This window comes from Coregonus clupeaformis, unplaced genomic scaffold (assembly GCF_020615455.1).
Source record: "Coregonus clupeaformis isolate EN_2021a unplaced genomic scaffold, ASM2061545v1 scaf0912, whole genome shotgun sequence".
Classification (NCBI taxonomy): Eukaryota; Metazoa; Chordata; class Actinopteri; order Salmoniformes; family Salmonidae; genus Coregonus; species Coregonus clupeaformis.
Genome location: NW_025534366.1, coordinates 90,372 through 111,269, shown reverse-complemented (window position 1 = coordinate 111,269; position 20,898 = coordinate 90,372). Strand labels below are relative to the sequence as shown.

At 44.8% G+C, this 20,898-nt stretch overlaps 1 protein-coding gene across 3 annotated transcripts in view; it reads left to right on the top strand.

Annotated features, from left to right (window-relative positions):
• The window catches only part of LOC121546198 (protein bicaudal D homolog 1), a 33,007-nt gene extending 12,132 nt beyond the window's left edge, over window positions 1–20,875 (top strand). Inside the window, exons 2-10 of one of the 3 annotated variants that reach the window (XM_041857275.2) lie at window positions 8,185–8,397; window positions 8,771–8,923; window positions 9,267–9,728; window positions 11,439–12,461; window positions 12,660–12,854; window positions 13,198–13,349; window positions 13,652–13,862; window positions 18,116–18,201; window positions 18,666–20,875. In XM_041857275.2, coding sequence (XP_041713209.1) covers window positions 8,185–8,397; window positions 8,771–8,923; window positions 9,267–9,728; window positions 11,439–12,461; window positions 12,660–12,854; window positions 13,198–13,349; window positions 13,652–13,862; window positions 18,116–18,201; window positions 18,666–18,792 — 2,622 coding nt within the window. In that variant the 3' untranslated portion in view covers window positions 18,793–20,875. The other 2 variants (XM_041857276.1, XM_041857274.2) reach the window with 2 other exon arrangements.
• The last annotated feature ends 23 nt before the right edge of the window (window positions 20,876–20,898 follow it).

The following is a 20,898-nucleotide window of genomic DNA, read 5'->3' as shown; positions in this document are numbered from 1 at the left end:
GTTGAATCCCCACACCACTCCACTCCCCTCCCTCCAGCCCACCTCCTGTTGCCCAGAGGGGGGTTCAGCTATAGTCTTAATACTCCAGTCCAGAGGTCCTGCACTGTCACTGTGTCATCAACCGACCAGGCAGAAAAAAGTCAATTAACTAACATGTCCTTCATATCGATCGAACTGGGCCCCATGCTGTGAGTTTAGTGTGGGGTCACTAGGATATGACAGTTGTGATCACCAACCCTTGTCCTGGGAGAGCTATAGGAGGTGCAGGTATTTGTTCCAGCCCAGCACCCTGATTCAAGCATTCCATAATTATCAAGACCTTAGTTACAGTAGTTGAATCAGGTGTGTGTTAGAGCTGGGCTGGAATGAAGTCCTGCACTGTACGTACTAGGGGGTAGAAGAGGGGGCTGTGTATCTAACAGGAATGTGTGTGTCCAGGGCTGTAGACCAGTGTTTTTTTTCACAGGTGCTGTTACATTCTGCTGGTCTGTATTAGTCTAGCACGGATCAGATGGCTGCTGACAGATCCAAGATGGCGTGAAATGGAGAGTTTAACAGGGTGTCACTGTGCCAGAGCATGGCCCTGTGTGAGCTCAAAGAGCTGCTAATGATGACATCACCCCTGTGAATGAGTGTGCCAGCTGAGCCCGTCTGAGGGAGAGGGTACGGTGAAAGGGTACAGTATGTTCCTTATAAGGAGAAAGAAAGAGAACCGGAGAGGGAAGAGGGGGAGAGAGGAGAGACAGGATTGTGTCGAGGCACAGATCTGGAGAAGGGTGCCAAAACATTTCTGCAGCATTGAAGGTCCCCAAGAACACAGTGGCCTCCATCATTCTTAAATGGAAGCAGTTTGGATCCACCTAGACTCTTCCTAGAGCTGGCCGCCCGGCCAAACTGAGCAATCGGGGGAGAAGAGCCTTGGTCAGGGAGGTGACCAAGAACCCGATGGTCACTCTGACAGAGCTCCAGAGTTCCTCTGTGGAGATGGGAGAACCTTCCAGAAGGATAATCATCTCTGCAGCACTCCACCAATCAGGCCTTTATGTTAGAGGGGCGGCAGGTAGCTTAGTGGTTAAGAGTGTTGTGCCAGTAATCGAAAGGTCGCTGGTTCTAATCCCCGAGCCGACTAGGTGAAAAATCTGTCAATGTGCCCTTGAGCAAGGCACTTAACCCTAATTGCTCCTGTAAGTTGCTCTGGATAAGAGCATCTGCTAAATGACTAAAATGTAAATGTAAAATGTTAGAGTGGCCAGACGAAAGCCACTCCTCGGTAAAAGGCACATGACAGCCCGCTTGGAGTTTGCCAAAAGGCACCTAAAGACTCACAGACCATGAGAAACAAGATTCTCTGGTCTGATGAAACCCAGATTGAACTCTTTGGCCTGAATGCTAAGCATCATGTCTTGAGGAAACCTGGCACCATCTCTACAGTGAAGCATGGTGGTTGCAGCATTATGCTCTGGGGATGTTTTTCAGCGACAGGGACTGGGAGACTAGTCAGGATCGAGGGAAAAATGAACGGAGCAAAGTACAGAGAGATCCTTGATGAAAACCTGCTCCAGAGCGCTCAGGACCACAGACTGGGGTGAAGGTTCACCTTCCAACAGGACAACAAACCTAAGCACACAGCCAAGACAACACCGGAGTTGCTTCGGGACAAATCTCTGAATGTCCTTGAGTGTCCCAGCCAGAGCCCGGACTTGAACCCGATGGAACATCTCTGGAGAGACCTGAAAATAGCTGTGCAGCAATGCTCCCCATCCAACCTGACAGAGCTTGAGAGGATCTGCAGAGAAGAATGGGAGAAACCTCCCAAATACAGGTGTGCCAAGCTTGTAGCGTCATACCCAAGAAGACTCGAGGCTGTAATCGCTGCCAAAGGTGCTTCAACAAAGTACTGAGTAAAGGGTCTGATATTTATGTAAATGTGATATTTTAGTTCTTTCATTTTAATATATTTTCTTAAATTAATAAAAACCTGTTTTTGCTTTGTCATTATGGGGTATTGTGTGTAGATTGAGTTTTTTCTTTTTTTAAATCCATTTTAGAGTAAGGCTGTAATGTAACAAAATTTAGAAAAAGTCAAGGGGTCTGAATGCAGTGTACATATACAGAGGGAAAAAGACAAGTGATAGAAAGAGACGGTAAAACAGGCAAAGTGCAAGAAACAATTTCAAAATGCTAATATTTCTACCATTCTTCTCTGTCAGGCTGGCCGTGAGAGATATAGAAAGAGAGAGGTTGGGAGAATGTAAAATAGTCTGTGATTTATTGTAATCAAAAAAGCTACTTTCCCTGCCATCCTCTCTGTCAGACCATGCTGTCCTATGAGACTATAAAGACTGAGAGACTGAGAGGGGCTCTGTCAGAGGAGCAGACAGACTCTCTTTTTCTCTCTGCCACCGTCTGGTGGCACCCTCCGCAGGGTTTGGTCTCTTAGTCAGTTGGTAGAGCATGGTGCTAGCAACGCCAGGGTTGTGGGTTTGATTCCCACAGGGGACTTATTCTAAAAAGTATGAAAATATACAGTACCAGTCAAAAGTCAAGTGTCAAGAGTTTCCAGGGTTTTTCTTTATTTTACTTTTTTCTACATTGTAGAATAATAGTGAATACATCAAAACAATGAAATAACACAAATGGAATCATGTAGTAACCAAAAAAGTGTTAGACAAATCAAAATATATTTTATATTTGAGATTCTTCAAATATTCACCCTTTGCCTTGATGACAGATTTGCACACTCTTGGCATTCTCTCAACCAGCTTCATGAGGTAGTCACCTGGAATGCATTTCAATTAACAGGTGTGCCTTCTTAAAAGTTAATTTGTGGAATTTCTTTCCTTCTTAATGCGTTTGAGACAATCAGTTGTGTTGTGACAAGGTAGGAGTGGGGGTATACAGAAGATAGCCCTATTTGGTAAAAGACCAAGTCCATATTATGGCAAGAACAGCTCAAATAAGCAAAGAGAAATGACAGTCCATAATTACTTTAAGACATGAATGTCAGTCAATAAGGAACATTTCAAGAACTTTGAAAGTTTCTTCAAGTGCAGTCGCAAAAACCATCAAGCTGCTATGATGAAACTGGCTCTCATGAGGACTGCGACAGGAATGGAAGACCTGGAGTTAACTCTGCTGCAGAGGATAAGATCATTAGAGTTACCAGCCTCAGAAATTGCAGCCCAAATAAATGCTTCACAGAGTTCAAGTAACAGACACATCTCAACATCAACTGTTCAGAGGGGACTGTGTGAATCAGGCCTTCATGGTCGAATTGCTGCAAAGAAACCACCACTAAAGGACACCAATAAGAAGAAGAGACCTGCTTGGGCCAAGAAACACGAGCAATGCACTTTAGACAGGTGGAAATGTGTCCTTTGGTCTTGAGTCCAAATTGGAGATTTTTGGTTCCAACCGCCGTGTCTTTTTTGTTGTTTTAGTTTTTTGAGGTAGATCAGCTTAATATTGCAGATAGATTGGGAAGATTGTATCCCCCATATAAATAACATTCTATTGGTAGCAAGAATTTTATATAATAATTTAAATTGAAAGATTCTAAGTTTTAAATCCGGTGTCGTTTTGCGTATCAGTTCATAAACACTATGCCATGGGATCGGTACGTCAAAAATCTCTTCCCAACTACTATCAGTCTATATGGACGGCTGTCAATCCTTTGGTCCTTAAATTAAACTGATATACTTTTTTATTTATCACAGTTTTCCTTAACCAATTATGTTCTTTAATGCAAGGCCGACAGACAAGTTCCTTACTTTCTCCTCCTTCCACTTTCCTCTTCCATTTTTGCGGTAAGGCTGCAATTATTTGGTTGTAATTTTGGGTAGAGCAGACATTTCCATATGTTTGTTAGCTGCATGTGTGACACCAGTCCTACCGATGATATCATTTACAAAGATTATACCTTTTTTAAACATTTTGTAAAAAAAAAAAAAAGTTTTGGGGTCAATTAGTATATTTGAGTTTAACCACAATATTTGTTGCATTATTTGTTCTGTCGTTTCTGGAGGATTGAATTGAAATTGCAACCAACTTTCTATGGCTTGTTTTAGAAATAGTGATATCTGGGTGATGATTTCCTTTTCAAATAACTGAAAGTGAGAGGTTGTAATCTGAATAAAGGGAAAAAGGCCATTCTTGAACATTGGGTGAGACAATCTTACTAATTTGCTAGAGAACCAGTTTGGATTTAAGTATAACTTTTGTATGACTGAAGCTTTTAGTGATAGGTCTAATGCTTTAATATTTAATAATTTCTGTCCTCCGAATTCATATTCATTATATAAATAGGCCTGTTTAATTTTGTCTGGCTTGCCGTTCCAAATAAAAAGGAATATTTTTTTCTCATAGAATTTAAAAAACTGTTCGCTAGGCGTAGGCAAGACCATAAGCAAATAGGTAAACTGGGATAATACTAAGGAGTTAATCAGGGTGATTTTTCCAAAAATTGACAGGCACCCACCTTTCCATGGTAGCAAGATCTTATCTATTTTTGCTAACTTTCTATTATAATTTATTGAAGTGAGATCATTTATTTCCTTTGGGATATGTATTCCGAGCATATCCACATCACCATCAGACCATTTTATTGGTAAACTACATGGCAAAGTAAAAAAAATGTTTTATTGATCCAATACGTAATATAGTACATATAGACCTTCACCTCTCCCAAGTCCGTACGGGAGTTGCAGAGATGGGACAAGACTGTAACTACCAATTGGGGAGAAAAAGGGGTAAAAAATTAATACGTGTGCTTTTAATGATGTAACTATTGGGCCAATAAAGGTCATTTTTTTGTTTTATCTTGCTCTCTATGTTGAGTGGGAGATGGAGATGGGACTAAGGCACTATGTCAAGCAGGATGTCTCTCTGAAAGTAGGACACAAAACATTGTAACAGATTTCTTAGTGATGCCTGAAGACTACTGTATGCCTGTATGAGTGAGTGGCACAGATTTCTGGGGGCACAGATTTCTATGTAACACCTGGACTATGAGTGAGTGTAACTGAAACTGTAGCAATGTTATAACGACACACACACACACACACACACACACACACACGTCACACACACACCTCAGACGCCACAGTCTGTTATTGTCTGTGGCGTTGTTTACTTTCTGCCATATTGGAGATTCTAGGAAACGTCTCTGGTTAATCATCAATAAATCGAGAGGCTAATAACACTTACATGGTATGTGATGTCATCTGATGTCATCCCCTGCACTTTCTCTCTCTTTCTCTTTCTCACTGAGACGAGGACAAACATAAAACAGAGAGAAAGAGTGTGAGAGAGGACAGAGAAGAGAGAAAGCACAGGGGATGACATCAGATTACGTCTCAGACAGTCTGCCTCTCTGTGGAAACCAATACCAACCTGCGGGTTTGAACTCCCGTGTTTTCAACCGGGCCCACCTTGTAGAGGGGCGAATTTAACCCAAATCCACCCCACTACAAGCTATCTTTGGATGAAGACAATAGACAGTGTTTGACTACTTGACCAGGCATCCCTGAGTGTGTCTGTGTCTGTTGGAAAGACCCCTAAACCCTCCATGTGCTCTTAATACCTCTCTAGACTAGAGCCTTAAACCCTCCATGTGCTCTTAATACCTCTCTAGACTAGAGCCCTAAACCCTTCATGTGCTCTTAATACCTCTCTAGACTAGAGCCCTAAACCCTCCATGTGCTCTTAATACCTCTCTAGACTAGAGCCCTAAACCCTCCATGTGCTCTTAATACCTCTCTAGACTAGACCCCTAAACCCTCCATGTGCTCTTAATACCTCTCTAGACTAGAGCCCTAAACCCTCAGTGTGCTCTTAATACCTCTCTAGACTAAAGCCCTAAAGCCTCTCTGTGCTTCTCCCTCACTAGAGCATCCTAGCAGTACATCTGCTGACTCACCTTCTTCCTGTAAATGATGTCATTTATTTATCTTTAGAAGGAGCAGAGAAAGTGTCCTCTCCTCTGAGGGATAATATACTGAGACACCTCCTCTCCTCTCCTCTCCTCTCACCACTTCTTGACATCAAAAAGCAGGAATTGCTGTCATTGACTCAGGGTATAACAAACGGAAACGTGCAAACCAGGTGACCAGTTTGTAAGCATTTGTACCGTTAGTGTCGATGTCCGTGGTGCTGAAATACTAACAGTCATACTGAAGCGTTAGCTCACTGATGCAGTTCAACATGATCTCTATCCCATGGAATGTCTGTTCGAAACACTGCTCATATAGGCTACCACAAAATGTAGTCAATGTTTCATGTTGGTCAAAAGTGCAGTACACGGGGAATACATAGGGTGTCATTTGAGACACAGCCACACTAGGATGATGTCTGTTCTTGCCAGACAGAGAGTGCCTCGAGAGGCTACATATTGGGATCTGCAGCAGATAAAAAGGCTTGGTGGCACCGTGGCCTGTTCTGCTCTGCTTTGTAACGCCTCATCTGTCTCTAGTCAAGCAGAGGAAATTGGATGACCAGTGTTAGGGCATGCATCCCAAATGGCACCCTATTTCCTATATAGAGCCCATAGGGCTCTGGTCAAAAGTAGTGAACTATATAGGGAATAGGATGCCATTTGGGATGCTTCCTCAGCTTCTCTTCTCCACTTAAAGTGAGTGGCTGCGATAAGAGTTGATGCTATTGTAATGACATTGGAGGGGGACATTGTTTCATTTAGGATGACATTTACTCAACCCGTAGAGGTGTATGATTTAATGTGGCTTTTACCTTGATGTATGTGGTCATAGTGTAAGTTATTCCTCAAGCATGTATATAGGTTTGTATGACCCACCTCTTTGACCATAGATTGGTAGACCAGTTGCTTGCCATGGGTAACATAGGCACTGTATTTCTCTTTACTGTCTACTGTACATGTCTTTGGAAATCCATATTTTTATAAGCTGAAATTACATGTGCTCTCGTTATCAAAGTTCACCTTTCATAAAAAAAAACGCTAGCATATAGTGACATCTGACACAGTGTATGATTGTACGTGTGTGCGTGCGTGTGTGCGAGCGTGTGTGTGTTTTGGCAGATGAAGGGCAGTGTTTCATCATCAAACCACAGATGACCTTTAAACCTTCAAATGCTGTAGAAAAGGTCTCACTCCTTTTCAGTAGCAAACAGCTTCAAAACAGAATATATAGCAGTCATAAACTATACAACATCCAAACATTCCTCAGTATCTCCAATAGTTCTTATGTTTAATTATGCTGAATCTGTTAGTGTACACAAATACATCTCTGTGAAAAAGCATTACTCTCTCTATTACAGTATGGAGATGTGAGTCTGAACTAATAGGGAGTCCTTGCATGGCTGTTTCGGTAGACTGTACTTATTCAGTGGCCCTGTAGGGAATATTACGTTTGTCTTGCCTCTTGTCCTACTTTACGTTAAGTGCACTTAAACCTATGTATTTACATGATCATTATATTTAGGTTACGTTTAGGTTTCACACCACATCATTTAAAGTGCTTCCAATCCGAAAAGTGAGTAAAATGTGCTTTGTCATTAATCTGTGTTCTGTTGCTAAAAGCTCAGAGGAGAGCAGGATTCTTTGCCTCTCTCCATCTTTCCATTTTTCTATTTTCCCAGCAGTCTTTCTTTTATCCCTCCTTCCCTTGAGTTCACTGTCGCTCGGCACCTTAAGTAGATTTCCTGTGTGTGTGTGTGTGTGTGTGTGTTTGTACGTGTGTTAGGGCTGCACAATGAATCCCCCCCAAAAATGCAAGTAGATGTTTTTGCCCATATCATGCATCCCTACTGTGTGTGTGTGTGTGTGTGTGCGTGTGTATGCGAGGTGTGCTCCGTCCCTTATTCCAGTCACACTCCAAGGATCAGGGCCTACAATCCTTCTATGATTAGGCCATGGAATTCACATTACCACCAGTCATAGCTTGGCTGTGTAAAGTATGTCTCAACTGGTTTCAGTCTGGCCCTGTGGGGTTTTGTCATGCTGTCTGTAATGTACACCAGACCAGACTAAATGGTGGAACAGTTTCAGGTGGTGGTTGCTCTTTGCCTCTCTCTGTATGTTATAGGAGTCAGAAAATAACATTTAAATAAAAGAAAAAGAACAATTAAAGCTCCTATGATGTGATGCTATGCTACTGAAATGTCATAACTTCTCTCTCTCTCTCACCCCCTCCCTCCTCTGCCCCTCCCCAGGCATTTGGCCAGACCTTCTCCACCCAGCGTAAGGTGGCTGCGGACGGGGAGACCAACGAGGAGACCCTCCTGCAGGAGTCAGCCACTAAGGAGGCCTACTACATGGGTCGCCTCCTGGGGATCCAGTCAGAGCTCAAACAGAGCCGGGCCGTCACAGTTAACACACAGGCCGACAACGAACACCTCAGTACCCTGCTGCAGGAGCTCGGAGAGGTGAGGGACCCGGGGTTAGAGGTCATGGGGGAGGGGTTTAGAGGAGACTCAAAGCAGTGGGTACTTAATATATACATATATACACAGTTATTGGCGGTGGTGGTGGGCCCATTATTTGATCTTGAACACAGTTTAGTGTGTGTGGCTTATATATCCCTATCAATGCCAATCAATACATGTATTTAGGATGTCCTAGGCTATAAAGTCCTTTTCACGTCAACATTTGTCACAAAGTGCTTTACAGTAAATCCTTGTTGTGTTTGATAGTAAACAGTCCAGTGTTGTTTTGTGATAATAACCTCAGGTCTTGTGTATTTGATAGTACTCAGTGTTGTGTGATAACTAACCCCTGGTGTTTGTGTCTGTCCTGTAGAGTAATGAGATGTTGGAGCTGCAGCGGAGCCGGATGAGAGAGGAGATCAGGGAGTATAAGTTCAGAGAGGCCCGACTCCTACAGGACTATACTGAGCTGGAGGAGGAGAACATCATCCTGCAGAAACTAGTGTCCACACTCAAACAGAACCAGGTGAGAGAACACACACACAGTACATACACACACACAAATGTACCCATACACACGCACACACACACACACACACACAACATACACATACATGTGGTTACACACACACACAAATGTACCCATACACATGCACACACACAAACACACACACACACTCAAACATGCACACACAGACACACTCAAACTTACACACACATGCGGTTGCACACACACACACACACACACACACATGCATGCACACACGCGTGCACACACAAACACACACACACAGTGTACCCATCCCTAACACCACATTATGCCTCTCCCTCTACCTCTTACTCCCCTCCTCCCTCCTTCCCTCCCCTAGGTGGAGTACGAGGGGTTAAAGCATGAGATCAAGGTTCTGGAGGAGGAGACCGAGCTGCTGAACAGTCAGTTAGAAGACGCCTTACGTCTCAAAGACATCTCCGAGGCCCAGCTAGAGGAGGCCCTGGACTCCCTGAAGAGCGAGCGGGAGCAGAAGAAGCACCTCCGCAAGGAGCTGGTCCACCACCTCAGCCTGTGTGACGTCCAATACACCGGCAGCGCCCACCTCACTTTCACCTCAGCGCCACCTAGTGGCACGGCTACGCCTGTCGCCGCCCTGTCGCCCAGCTCAGAGGAGCCGAGCAGATGTAACGGGCATCTACATGGAGGGTCAGGAACTGGGACGGGGACGGGGTCGCTGCCCAGGGCCAATGGAGAGTGTCGGGGAGAGGGGATGGTGTCGGATCTGTTCAGTGAGATGAACCTGACAGAGATACAGAAGCTCAGGCAGCAGCTGCTACAGGTGGGTGGAGAAGTACAGTTCACTCAGTTTGAATAAGTAGAGTGGTTTCGGTGGCCTCTAGAGTTTGGTGCTCAGATTTCTCAGTGTTATACACATGAAACAATGACATACAGGAGTATATCAGAATACTGTGGCAAACATGAACATACTCATTATAACTCATGTATGTAAACATAAACAATATTGCAAAGTGCACACATGTACACACCGATTCTGTACATATGAACACACATGTTTATATCCCCTCAGCAGCCCCATATTGTAGATGTGGGAATAAGTGTTGAATTATTCAGAGTGAGAGAGACTGCTGACATAACCTCACTGCATGCAGCTCTCTCTCTCTTCCTGTTCTCTCTCTCTCTCAGCCTGCCCCTCCCTCTCACTTTCTCTGCCTCTTTCAAGACTATAAATAATCAAGTTTATACCAGCAGTCAAATAAAGTGTTGTAGCACCAGTGAGAAGCTGTGGGAACAGCCGTTACTAGACCACTGGCTGTTACATGGACTCTAATCAAAATGTCCGCCATTTTGTTTCACAGTGGGTGTCTCCTCTTCTGTAGTTTCCACCAGCCCAGTGGGCCAGTGAGATGAAGATGCAGCCGGATGAAGTGTGTGTGGGGTTGATGTGTGTCCAACCATATACTGCAATCCCTGTAGGTGAAATGGCATCTCCCAACACATTCCCTCAGCCTCTCTCCGATTGGCTGGACTGGATGACACACTAGACTATTGATTTGCCCTCAGGAGTGTGCATGGTTTACTGTTCCCTCTGTAGTGTGCAGAGTTTAGGCCCTGCTGAAAAAAACTGCATAGACCAGCATGGTCTAGCTGGGTATTCTGGTTTACTAGCATAGTCTAGCTGTATTTTGGTCACTGGTGACTAGCCTTTGATGTGTTTTGGTCACTGGTGACCAGCCTTCACTTTGTTTTGGACGCTGGTGACCAGCCTTCACTGTGTTTTGGACACATACCAGTTTACACTGGTGATATTGGTATGCTGGTGACCATGCTGGTCTATGCTGGTCCAGCATGGTCAAGCTGGTCTGACCACGCCCATCATTATCATATTTCCCAGCATGCTCTATTGGTAGTTGATTTTTAGAATTGTTTGTTTCAATATCATATTTGGTTGTTGTGTTTTTGAACAATTGATTGATTCATTAATCTTATACTACACAAAGATAAATAACAAACATTTTTCTAAACTAATCTGTTTAGTTGGACTTATTGCACCCGTTACTGAAATGGTTGTTCCAGTTTAGATCATTTGGGTAGTCTCATTTATTCTTCTTTCTGATCCTGGCAGTCATTCTGAATGCATGTTGTGGATGAAAAAAGGTTAGTTGTTCTGGCTGGATAAACGTCACTTTGCAAGCCAGCATGATGTGCTTGATGCTGGTTTTGCTGGTGACCAGCAAAACACAGCGAAGGCTGGTCACCACTAAAACACAGCGACGGCACCACAAAAGCACAATGAAGGCACCATGAAATCAGAGTGAAGGCTGGTCACCAGCAAAACCAACACCTATGCTGGATCAGCCTATGCTGGTCTATGCTGTTTTTTTCAGCAGGGGGGGTTCCTGAGGGTTGAAGTGGACTGTGCTGAGTGTGCAGGAAAATGATGCAGCTATTTTAGTTCATGGGGCTGGAGATGATAAGGAAAGCTACTAGTTTAACAATAGGCTGACAATAGCTGTGTGTGTGTCCATAGGTGGAGCGAGAGAAAACTGTGCTGTTGATCAGCCTGCAAGAGTGTCAGACGCAGCTGCAGCATACACAGGGTGCCCTGAACGAGCAGCACGAGAGGGCTCTCCGCCTCAGCGAGCGAGTCACCGCCCTCAGGCACCTGCACCGGGAGGCCCAGCTCGCCCAGGAGGCCCAGCACGACCAGGAGGCCCACCTCAACCGAGAGGCCCTGATGGAGCAGGGAGAAGAGGAAGAGGAGGAGAAAGAGAGGGGATTAATACACAGCAGGGGCCAGGCATTCTGCCACCAGACCCCGGGTCTGGAGATCCTGCAGTGTAAATACAGGGTGGCTGTAACCGAGGTGGTCGAGCTAAAGGCTGAGCTGAAGTGTCTGAGAGAGAGGTACAACCAGTGTGTGGAGGGCGGGGTGGAGGAGAGGACGCGGGGAGAGGCCCAGCACAGATCTCTGGAGCAGCAGGTGGGGAGGCTGGAGAGGAGCTGCCGGGAGGGTAGGGAGAGGGTGGGGGGCCTGGAGACAGAGCTGAGAACAGCCAAGAACATGGCCAGTGAGAGCCAGGGGGCGCTCAACGCAGCGCAGGACGAACTGGTCACCTTCAGCGAGGAGCTGGCTCAACTTTACCACCACGTCTGCCTCTGTAACAATGAGACGCCCAACCGCGTGATGCTAGACTACTACAGACACGGCAGAGGACTGAGGGGTATCAGTGCCTCACTCAAGGGTGACGACAGCCGCGTTCTACTCACGCCCCGCCTCGCCCGGCGGCTCGCAGCAGCTGTTGCCACGGCAACCTCGTCATCCACGGCGGAGTCTCGTAGCCCCTCGGAATCCCCATCCAAAGAGCGGTTGTCAGGAGAGGGGGGCCGGGACAGGGACAGTCCTGTACCCCGCACCCCTCTTACGGGCTCCCCCAGCATCAGTGCCTCTTCCTCATCTTCATCATCATCGTCACCTGCGGTAGAGCCAGCTGGAGACCTGCGTAGGGAACCCATGAACATCTATAACCTCAACGCCATCATCAGAGAGCAGGTGACTGTGTATTTGCCATACTTACATCTTTGTTTTCATTGGCAGTTCAAACCTGAAACAGTTTATCACAGTTTGTTCGCCAGTTGATACCCTTAACCTTCCAAATGCTCATCATGAAGCTAACAGACACAGATTTGAGTGTATATGACAACATTAGCTAATGTTCGCTAACAATCTCCCTTGATGAACATGCTGTAGGTGAGGCACCTCCAGAGGGCAGTGGACCGGTCACTCCAGCTGTCCAGACAGAGGGCTGCAGCCAGGGAACTGGCCCCACTGTTTGACAAGGACAAAGAGGCCTGTATGGAGGAGATACTGAAGCTCAAGTCCCTGCTCAGCACCAAGAGAGAACAGATAGCTACCCTCAGACTGGTGCTCAAAGCTAACAAACAGGTCAGACATGGATATGGCATCCGAGATATGGATTACTATGAACATGGATTAAGCATCATGCTGGTCATTCGCTGTCTAACACTGCCTTGCTAGAATCTACTTTGAGACTCGTGACAAGCAATCTCCAAAAGATGGTTCTCACACAAACTGTTTTTTTTTAAGGCTACCAGGCTACAGTGGCCATCAGGATATCTAGAGGCTGCTGTCACAGTCACACCAATGTCCTCACTTTGAGTTTTCGATTGTTTTCTAACTCCCTTTTGGAAAAATGTATTCTGACCTCAATGGGACTTTCTGTTTAAATAAAGGTTAAAGAAATATCCCTGTTCCCTTGTTCTTACAGACTGCAGAGAATGCCCTGGCCAACCTGAAGAGTAAGTATGAGAATGAGAAGCACATGGTGACAGACACCATGATGAAGCTGAGGAACGAGCTGAAGGCCCTGAAGGAGGACGCTGCCACCTTCTCATCGCTCAGAGCCATGTTCGCCACCAGGTGACTATTTCTCTCCTCTCTCTCTCCCTTCATCTCTCTTTCTTTTATGGACTTCTTATTGTTCACTACCAGGTGAGAGACCAGGGGAGACCAGGGACAGCTTGTTAAAGGGATAGACTAGTTCTACATCCTACCCTTACTATTTCTCCCCCGCTCTCTCCATTATTCTGTCTCTCTCTCTCTCTCTCTCTCTTCTCTACTACTAATCATGTTATTTCTTCTGAACCTATCTCCACCTACACTGTGTAACCAAAACTTTTGTTTTTTGTAAGCACCCAACCCCTCTCCTTGAAACTTCTCAGGTGTGACGAGTATGTGACTCAGCTGGATGAGATGCAGAGGCAGCTGGCTGCGGCGGAGGACGAGAAGAAGACTCTCAACTCCCTCCTGCGTATGGCCATCCAGCAGAAGCTAGCCCTGACCCAGCGCCTGGAGGACCTAGCCTTCGACCAGGAGCAGTCACACCGCACCCGCGGCGGCAAGGTGGCCCGCATGAAGAGCAGCACCCCCAAAGTAAGTCCCGGTCCTCCCTCAAGCCCCACCACCGGCGCTGGCGCCCCCTTAAGCCCGACCTCTGCTACTACAGACGGCCTAGCCCTGGGCTCCCCTACGTTACATCATAGACACCCCCTCAGCCCCTCCTCCACGGCCCCCTCAGGCCCCACAGTACCAGGCAGCCCCCACTCCCTGGAGGAGCCCTCCTCCTCCTTGACCCCCCCATCCACCCCCCACATGCTGGCTCACTCCCAGTGGGCCCTGGGTGTCCGGACATTAGAGGTCGACTCCCACAGTTTCAGTCTAGACTCCCATAGTTTTAGTTTAGCACGTAGCACTACTGGGCTCTCCAGGCATTACTCCTCAGACTCACGGCCGTCTCCTAGCAGGGGTGCTCAGCCTGGCTCGGCCCCCTCCTCCCCCTACCGTTCTCCCATACTGGGGTCTCGCCGGTTGACGTGGAGCTCCCCTCGAACTCGCCCCCTTACCAACCTGACACGTACCTCAGCCCTTTATACCCCCTCTTCTTACACCCCTCCTAGTTCCTATATCCCTTCTAGTTCTTACACCCCTTCCTCCCCTTATACCCCCTCCAGTTCCTATACCCCTTCATCTGCTCATTACTCCCCTTCATCATATACCCCACCCTCTTCATACACCCCCCACACTTCATATAGCCACATCAGCAGCTACAGTCCCCTCTACCCTAGGTACTACGGTTCCCATCGACCCCCTCACTGACACTAAACTACAGTTCCCATAAACCTCCTCACTGACAACACTACAAATCCGATGAGTCCCCTCTCTAAACAGAACTACAGATTCCATCTGCCCCTTCAGACGGCAAAATCTTTAATGACGCTAAACTACATTTCCCATCAGCCCCTGGGGGAGTGGGTGGGGCTCACAGAGAGGAGGACAGACTGGTTTCCTGTTTCTTGTGCCTAAGCCTCTGGCCTCGATGCAGCATGTGGATGTGGCTCTGTATCGACGTGAATGTTCAGACTGACTTTCCTCAGGGATTTAACACAACATGGAGCACAAGTGGCCCTGCCTTCCTCTTATTCACAGACTGTTGATCAGTCGAAACTACAGGAGAGACAGGACACTTTACAGACCATACATACACAGTAGTTTTGGTCTTGCCCTTTAAATCAAATCACCATCCACAAAACGAATGAATATGTGTGCAGGACCTTACTGCTGTATGGAAAGACAGATGAGAAGGACATTTAGGTTAACTGGACATTTGAAGGAATTTTTTCACGTTGGACTGAGGTCTCGACAGATCAACCACTTACTTGACAGTGTTATTCTCTCTCTGTTTTTAATGAAAATCACACATACTGTAACCAAATGTCATTCAAAGCAAGTATTGGATAAGACCGATAAGTGATTATGGATTGTTTGCTATTTTTAATTGTTCAGTTATTACTCACAGCTCTGTACACACTGTCCTCACAATGTTATTGCGGTCATCCTCACATCTGCTGTGTAAGCACTGGCACATCTTTAGTCTAGCACCACCCAATGGCAGTTTGTAATATCACCATATATTCAGGAGTTAGAGACTGAAGACTTACGTCGAGGTTGAAGATCATATTAAACCTGTAACATAAATGACCTGGAATCAGCACACCATGATGGTTTTAATGTTAGCATTATGAGACAGAGCGAGCTAGGTGATTCTGGGTTTCATATCAGTAGGCGAGACAGACAGTGAGCTGTAGCTACACAGCACCCCTAGTGCCTCGGAGGGTAACTCCAGAGGAACACAACAGCATAGATGGATGAATGTAATAGATAGAAACTCACTCACCACCAAACTCAGGGAAGCTGACACACACACTTTTCAACTGGGGTTCAACAAGAATGAATTGTTAACCAGAATTATCATTACACTATTATAGAAATATAGACAAAGATTTGAATGACATTTAGGCTATGGGTTAGTTAGCATAGAGCTACTATATGATGCATAGATGGGATTTCACCGTTTCTGCACACATGATAGTGTGTCACCTGTGGATGTGTGTGCCTTAACAACTACAGCACCTGCTCAGTACAACGACAATGACTGATAAGACATGATTTCTATCAACTCACCTATTTTCTTTAAGAACTATTTTTTTCATGCCAACGGTTTTTGTTTTTTGGCCCTATCCCATAGGTTAGAATGGAAAATAACAAAGCCTTGCCAAATGATCAGTGTCTGTAGACAGTGCTCTTGATGAGGGATACACTGCTACTGGGTGTTAGCCAGTGAGTAGGCTTTGCCAACTTTGGCCCAATCCATGCACAGTTCGGTTTTGACAGGAAAAACTAAGAGGATGTGGCTGACGTGTAAACCGATATTTAATTTTTGAATTGGTTAAAATGAGGTTAAGGTTATGAGTTTGGTTAAGGTTAGAGTTATGGTAAGGGTCAGTTATAGATTTTGGCTAGTTGGGCTGTCAATGGAATGCTGGTCAGAAAAGTCTCCTTAGTCTCTCCCAGGTTTGACCCCCCTCTCTAGTATTGGCCCAGTCCAGTCTCCCCCCCACCCCACCAGTTCCAAGTTTGGAGCCCAGTTTACCACAACAACACTGTGTGTTTATACTCTTAACAAGCCCAGTCTCCATTGGTTCAAGTGATCTACATATACCCCAACATTTTGTTCTAACATGCAATATGGAGCAAAAAACGCATTTGACAGGACTCCTCTCAGCTACTTTGTTGACACCATTAGGTGACATTTACATATTTTCCATAACAGAAATACTCACTGTTCTTGCACTCATTGTTGGGCTGATTGAGCTGGTTGAATGTTTTTTTCCAATAGTCATCTAATGGTGAATGTACAGAAACACAATCAAGACTGTAGATTTGGCGTGGGAACCACCTCAGTGACCTTCAAGTTTTATACAAGGAGTTTGTATTACGCTACTTTATTTATTACACTTCATCACGTTAGCGATTACTGTACATGTGTATGACTCTGTCCCATACTCTAGCTTATGCACCAGCACCATCTACCTGCCTTGGCACAACACTGTATGCCTGTTACTTTGATAAGAACACCTTTGTAGTGTAGGTTATAATATGGAACATTTCCATCAGATGGTAAATTAGCTGGATATAGATATTTTCTGCAATGAGGGAATGAAAAGGGAAGGGTTGTCAAATATCAAATAGATGCTAGGGGTTGCTGTCTTAGCTTCTCAAGAAAGGAAACCAGTGTGACCTCCTCTCTGTGAAACCCTCCTCACTCCGCCCAACTCACACTCAAATATATACACACACACACACACACACACACACCAAACTCATTACAGTTTTAGGTCCCGCTACATCATAATTCCATCCGTACATGCAAGAGGATCTCAGTCCTGTCAAATGCGTTGTTCCTCCTTCCCCTTTCAGATGTATTTGTTTCCCACCACATCTATTTGCCTGTGATTTCTCCCTCTGTGAATACAGTGAATGCAATTTTCCTCTTCTGCTCTCTGTTTCAGGAGTCTTTCATAATGTGAAACATTGTCAATCTAAACACCCTTGCTTGTGCTAAAGCCATTTCCATTTCCAGGCAGACTGTTAATAGTTACCACTGATTGTCAGCCTGTTAGCTTTTGAGCACTTTATATGCATGTGTATATAACACTGAGTATTGGAAAGCTGTATCCTGTGTACAGTGCTATGTTCATACTCTTCGTATATACTCTAAATATCATGTATAAATGACCTGTATTTTGTGTGTCGTCGTCCTTTCTGTTTTGAGTGTTCTTGAACATCTCTCTCGCGTTCTCCTCTCATGGGTTGGGGAGGAATGCCTTGTCATCTTAGTTTCATGAAGTAGTTGTCATGTGTTCCACTCAGATATGCATAGGCCTACTTTACACAGCCTGCTCAGTTATTACACAAGCATCATGGGAAGCTGTAAGCATACATTCCATTGAACAGTACAATATATCAAATACATTAGTTGTTAGGCATTTTAGAATATTTAAGAATAGAAACATTCTTGCAGAAAATGTGTAACTGAATGTGCTTCTTGAAAACGCTGATATTGGGGTGATTTTCTTGGTAAATAATAATAATATGCCATTTAGCAAACGCTTTTATCCAAAGCGACTTGCAGTCATGCGTGCATACATTTTTACGTATGGGTGGTCCCGGGGGTCGAACCAAGTACTCTGTATTTTTCCCTTGCTGGATATGATCATCTGTGATGTCCCCTACTCTCCATCCCTGTCACCTCTCCTACAGTACTGTCTCTCCATCTAATCTGTCAGTCTCTCATAGATCGTCAGAAGTCTGCTGCCACAGTGCCGCCCGTCTCCTCACAGCTAAGGTGGGAGAAGGCCTCCCAAGCCAGCAGGTAAACAACTTAGACCAGACCAGGCTAAAACTAGCCTGAGTACCAGTCTGTTTGTGCTATCATGCCAACTCCTCACTCATTTATCATGCCACAAAGCAAAAGCAATGAGTTGGCAAGAGCGCAAACAGATCTGGGACCAGGCTAAAACTCTCCTTTTGACTGAAAGGTTGCATGTGTTTACAGTATATGTTAATTTTTTATATTTAATTTTGCTTGTACAATATAGCCAGGGTACAGCATCAGGAAATCAATCCTGTGTGTTTTGGGTGTGTGTGAGTTTTTATGCCTTTCTTGACCTACCATGAACACTATAAATGAGTCCATTTTAAATCATAATTGATATATCCTTTTGTCTGAGTGATCGAGGTAGATATCTGAGATCTTTGTCAGGCACAGTGTGTCTCCTGTTATCTCCTCTCCTCTTCCTCTTGTCTTCTGGTTGTCTCTGGTCATGCTCCTCCCAGACGTAGCATTGTGTCAGCTATCCAGGAGCACCGAGCTCACTGGCCCCTGAGCAGCAACAGCAGCAGCCCCCCACGAGTGCCTCTCCTCTGGCTCGCCCAGCCGCCTTGTCCCCCTGGTCCTCTATAACCCTGGAACTACTACACCCTGACCCCTGACCTCTAAACTCATCACAGGACTCTGCAGAGCAGAGCCGGAGCAGTGCCTCTCATTGTGGAAGAGAAAGACGACACTCACAAAGACTTATAAGAGACTGTCTGACTGAGGGTCTGTGGGAGAAAAGAGCGACATGCCGCCATCTTTACTACCGAGCTAGCTATTAGTCATTATTCATCATGTATTTGTCAATGGTGTTTTGGGGGTTGTTGAAACATACTTTTATGTTACGACCAGTGATGATCATTTTGTTGGGTTCAAGAGTTGGACAACTGTTGGGTTTTGCTGAATGTATAGCTAGCTGTACAATCATTAATGGCACCATACAGTATGTAGCGAACGCCAAGGTGGCAGAGGACAAAGCCATAACTGTGTATTTGAAATGCATGTAAAAGGTATTAGCTTTCACAAACACAGATTGTTTAAGTCATTTTCTGCTCTTTTTGGATTGGGTTCATCGCTTGTCCCACCCCTCACCAAGATCGTAGCTTGTTTTTTTTATATTCTATGGAATTGCTTTAAAAGGCACTTTGCTCATACAGCTACGGTATATGTAAATGTTTCTATTGCACTTTGTTTTACAGGATAAGAGATTTCCAAACAGGCTTTTTGTACCATCATCATCCTTCCTTGGTTCTACAGTATCTATGTTGAAACATCATCTTTGTGCCAAATGACATCATATTCCCTAAAGTAGTGCACTACATAGGGAATAGGGTGTCATTTGGAACATACTTTTCGTCAACCTCCTTTCTCTGAAGGACTGAATCAACCTCCTGAATAACAAGCACAAACTGACCAATGCATTCCAATACTAGTTGTGATCGACTGTTAACTTCACTTGGTTAAATCCTGATGTTGAAAGTAGATCTCGATCCAAGATTGCCTCTTGTTTTCTACATACTGTATATGGAAGTAACCACGCTGGATCGGCGTGTAGACTATTTAGCTATAGAATAGTAGTACTAGTAGCACTGTATGGTAGTAATAGTAGAGGTAGTTGGCAGTTTATACTGTACTGTATTAAACCATGATGCTATGTATCCTAACCTAGAAATACCAATTTGGAGCTTTTCTCAAACCACCACCCAGCAACTTTTAAACATCTATATAAAACGTCCACTCGCAGTCATAACTCATAGGCGTGGAAATAGGATGTATTCACACACCTCAACCTGGCTTTAGACAGAACATTCTGTTTCTACAGGATCTCTGACCATTACTGTGGTTGCTAACTACAGTAAGGTTTCAAAAACGTTGGGTTTTGTCATCCTTTTGTGTTATTCTGGTGAATGCTGTCTGTCCGCTCCATTCCCTCCGTTGGAAGCCACGTAACAAACTGCCAAAGAACCCACTAGGCTTCTCAGACATGACATGAAGCAGATGAAGGAGAGGGAAGGGGTTTTGTGTAACCAGCCGGAGACTGTATTAACCCACAGAGCTAAAGCCCTAGGCATTAGTTTGGGAGAGCAAACTGGCTTTGGAGCCCAATGGCGAGAGGAAGGGATATCTTGTCAGTTGCACAATTGAATGCATTCAACTGAAATTTGTCTTCCACATCTGTTTAGGGGATGGCACAGTTAAATCACAATGTCTCCTCAATAATGAGGATATCAGGAGTATTCTGTATGTTGTAACACTGTGGGTCACTCTGTCTATTTTCCCCACCATATGTATTCTCATTTATCTGAAGGTTTCTTTAAACTTATCAGATGGTTCAAAGACCATTGAAGGTGTACATAGGCCAACTGGAAATACAGTAAGCTATGGAGAAAATTATGAATGTCACTAGCTACTTTTTCCGGACCTGGAGAGTGTATAGTAGACAGGGAAAAAAGCTGAAGCTCTGAACGTGTGTCCCATAATAAAGTTTAACGGACTGCTTTGCACAATTTCAACACTACTCGACAACTCAATAAAAACCATTAGACATTCAGACAGCAATATAGAAATGTGTGGTATCTTTCAAATCCTTTTTATTGCATATTAAACCATGTAAAGCCTACATTTCAAAAGACAATAAATTCACCCTAATCTTATAGGGGCCTGCTAAACACTTTTGTATCTGTTTGTAAAACT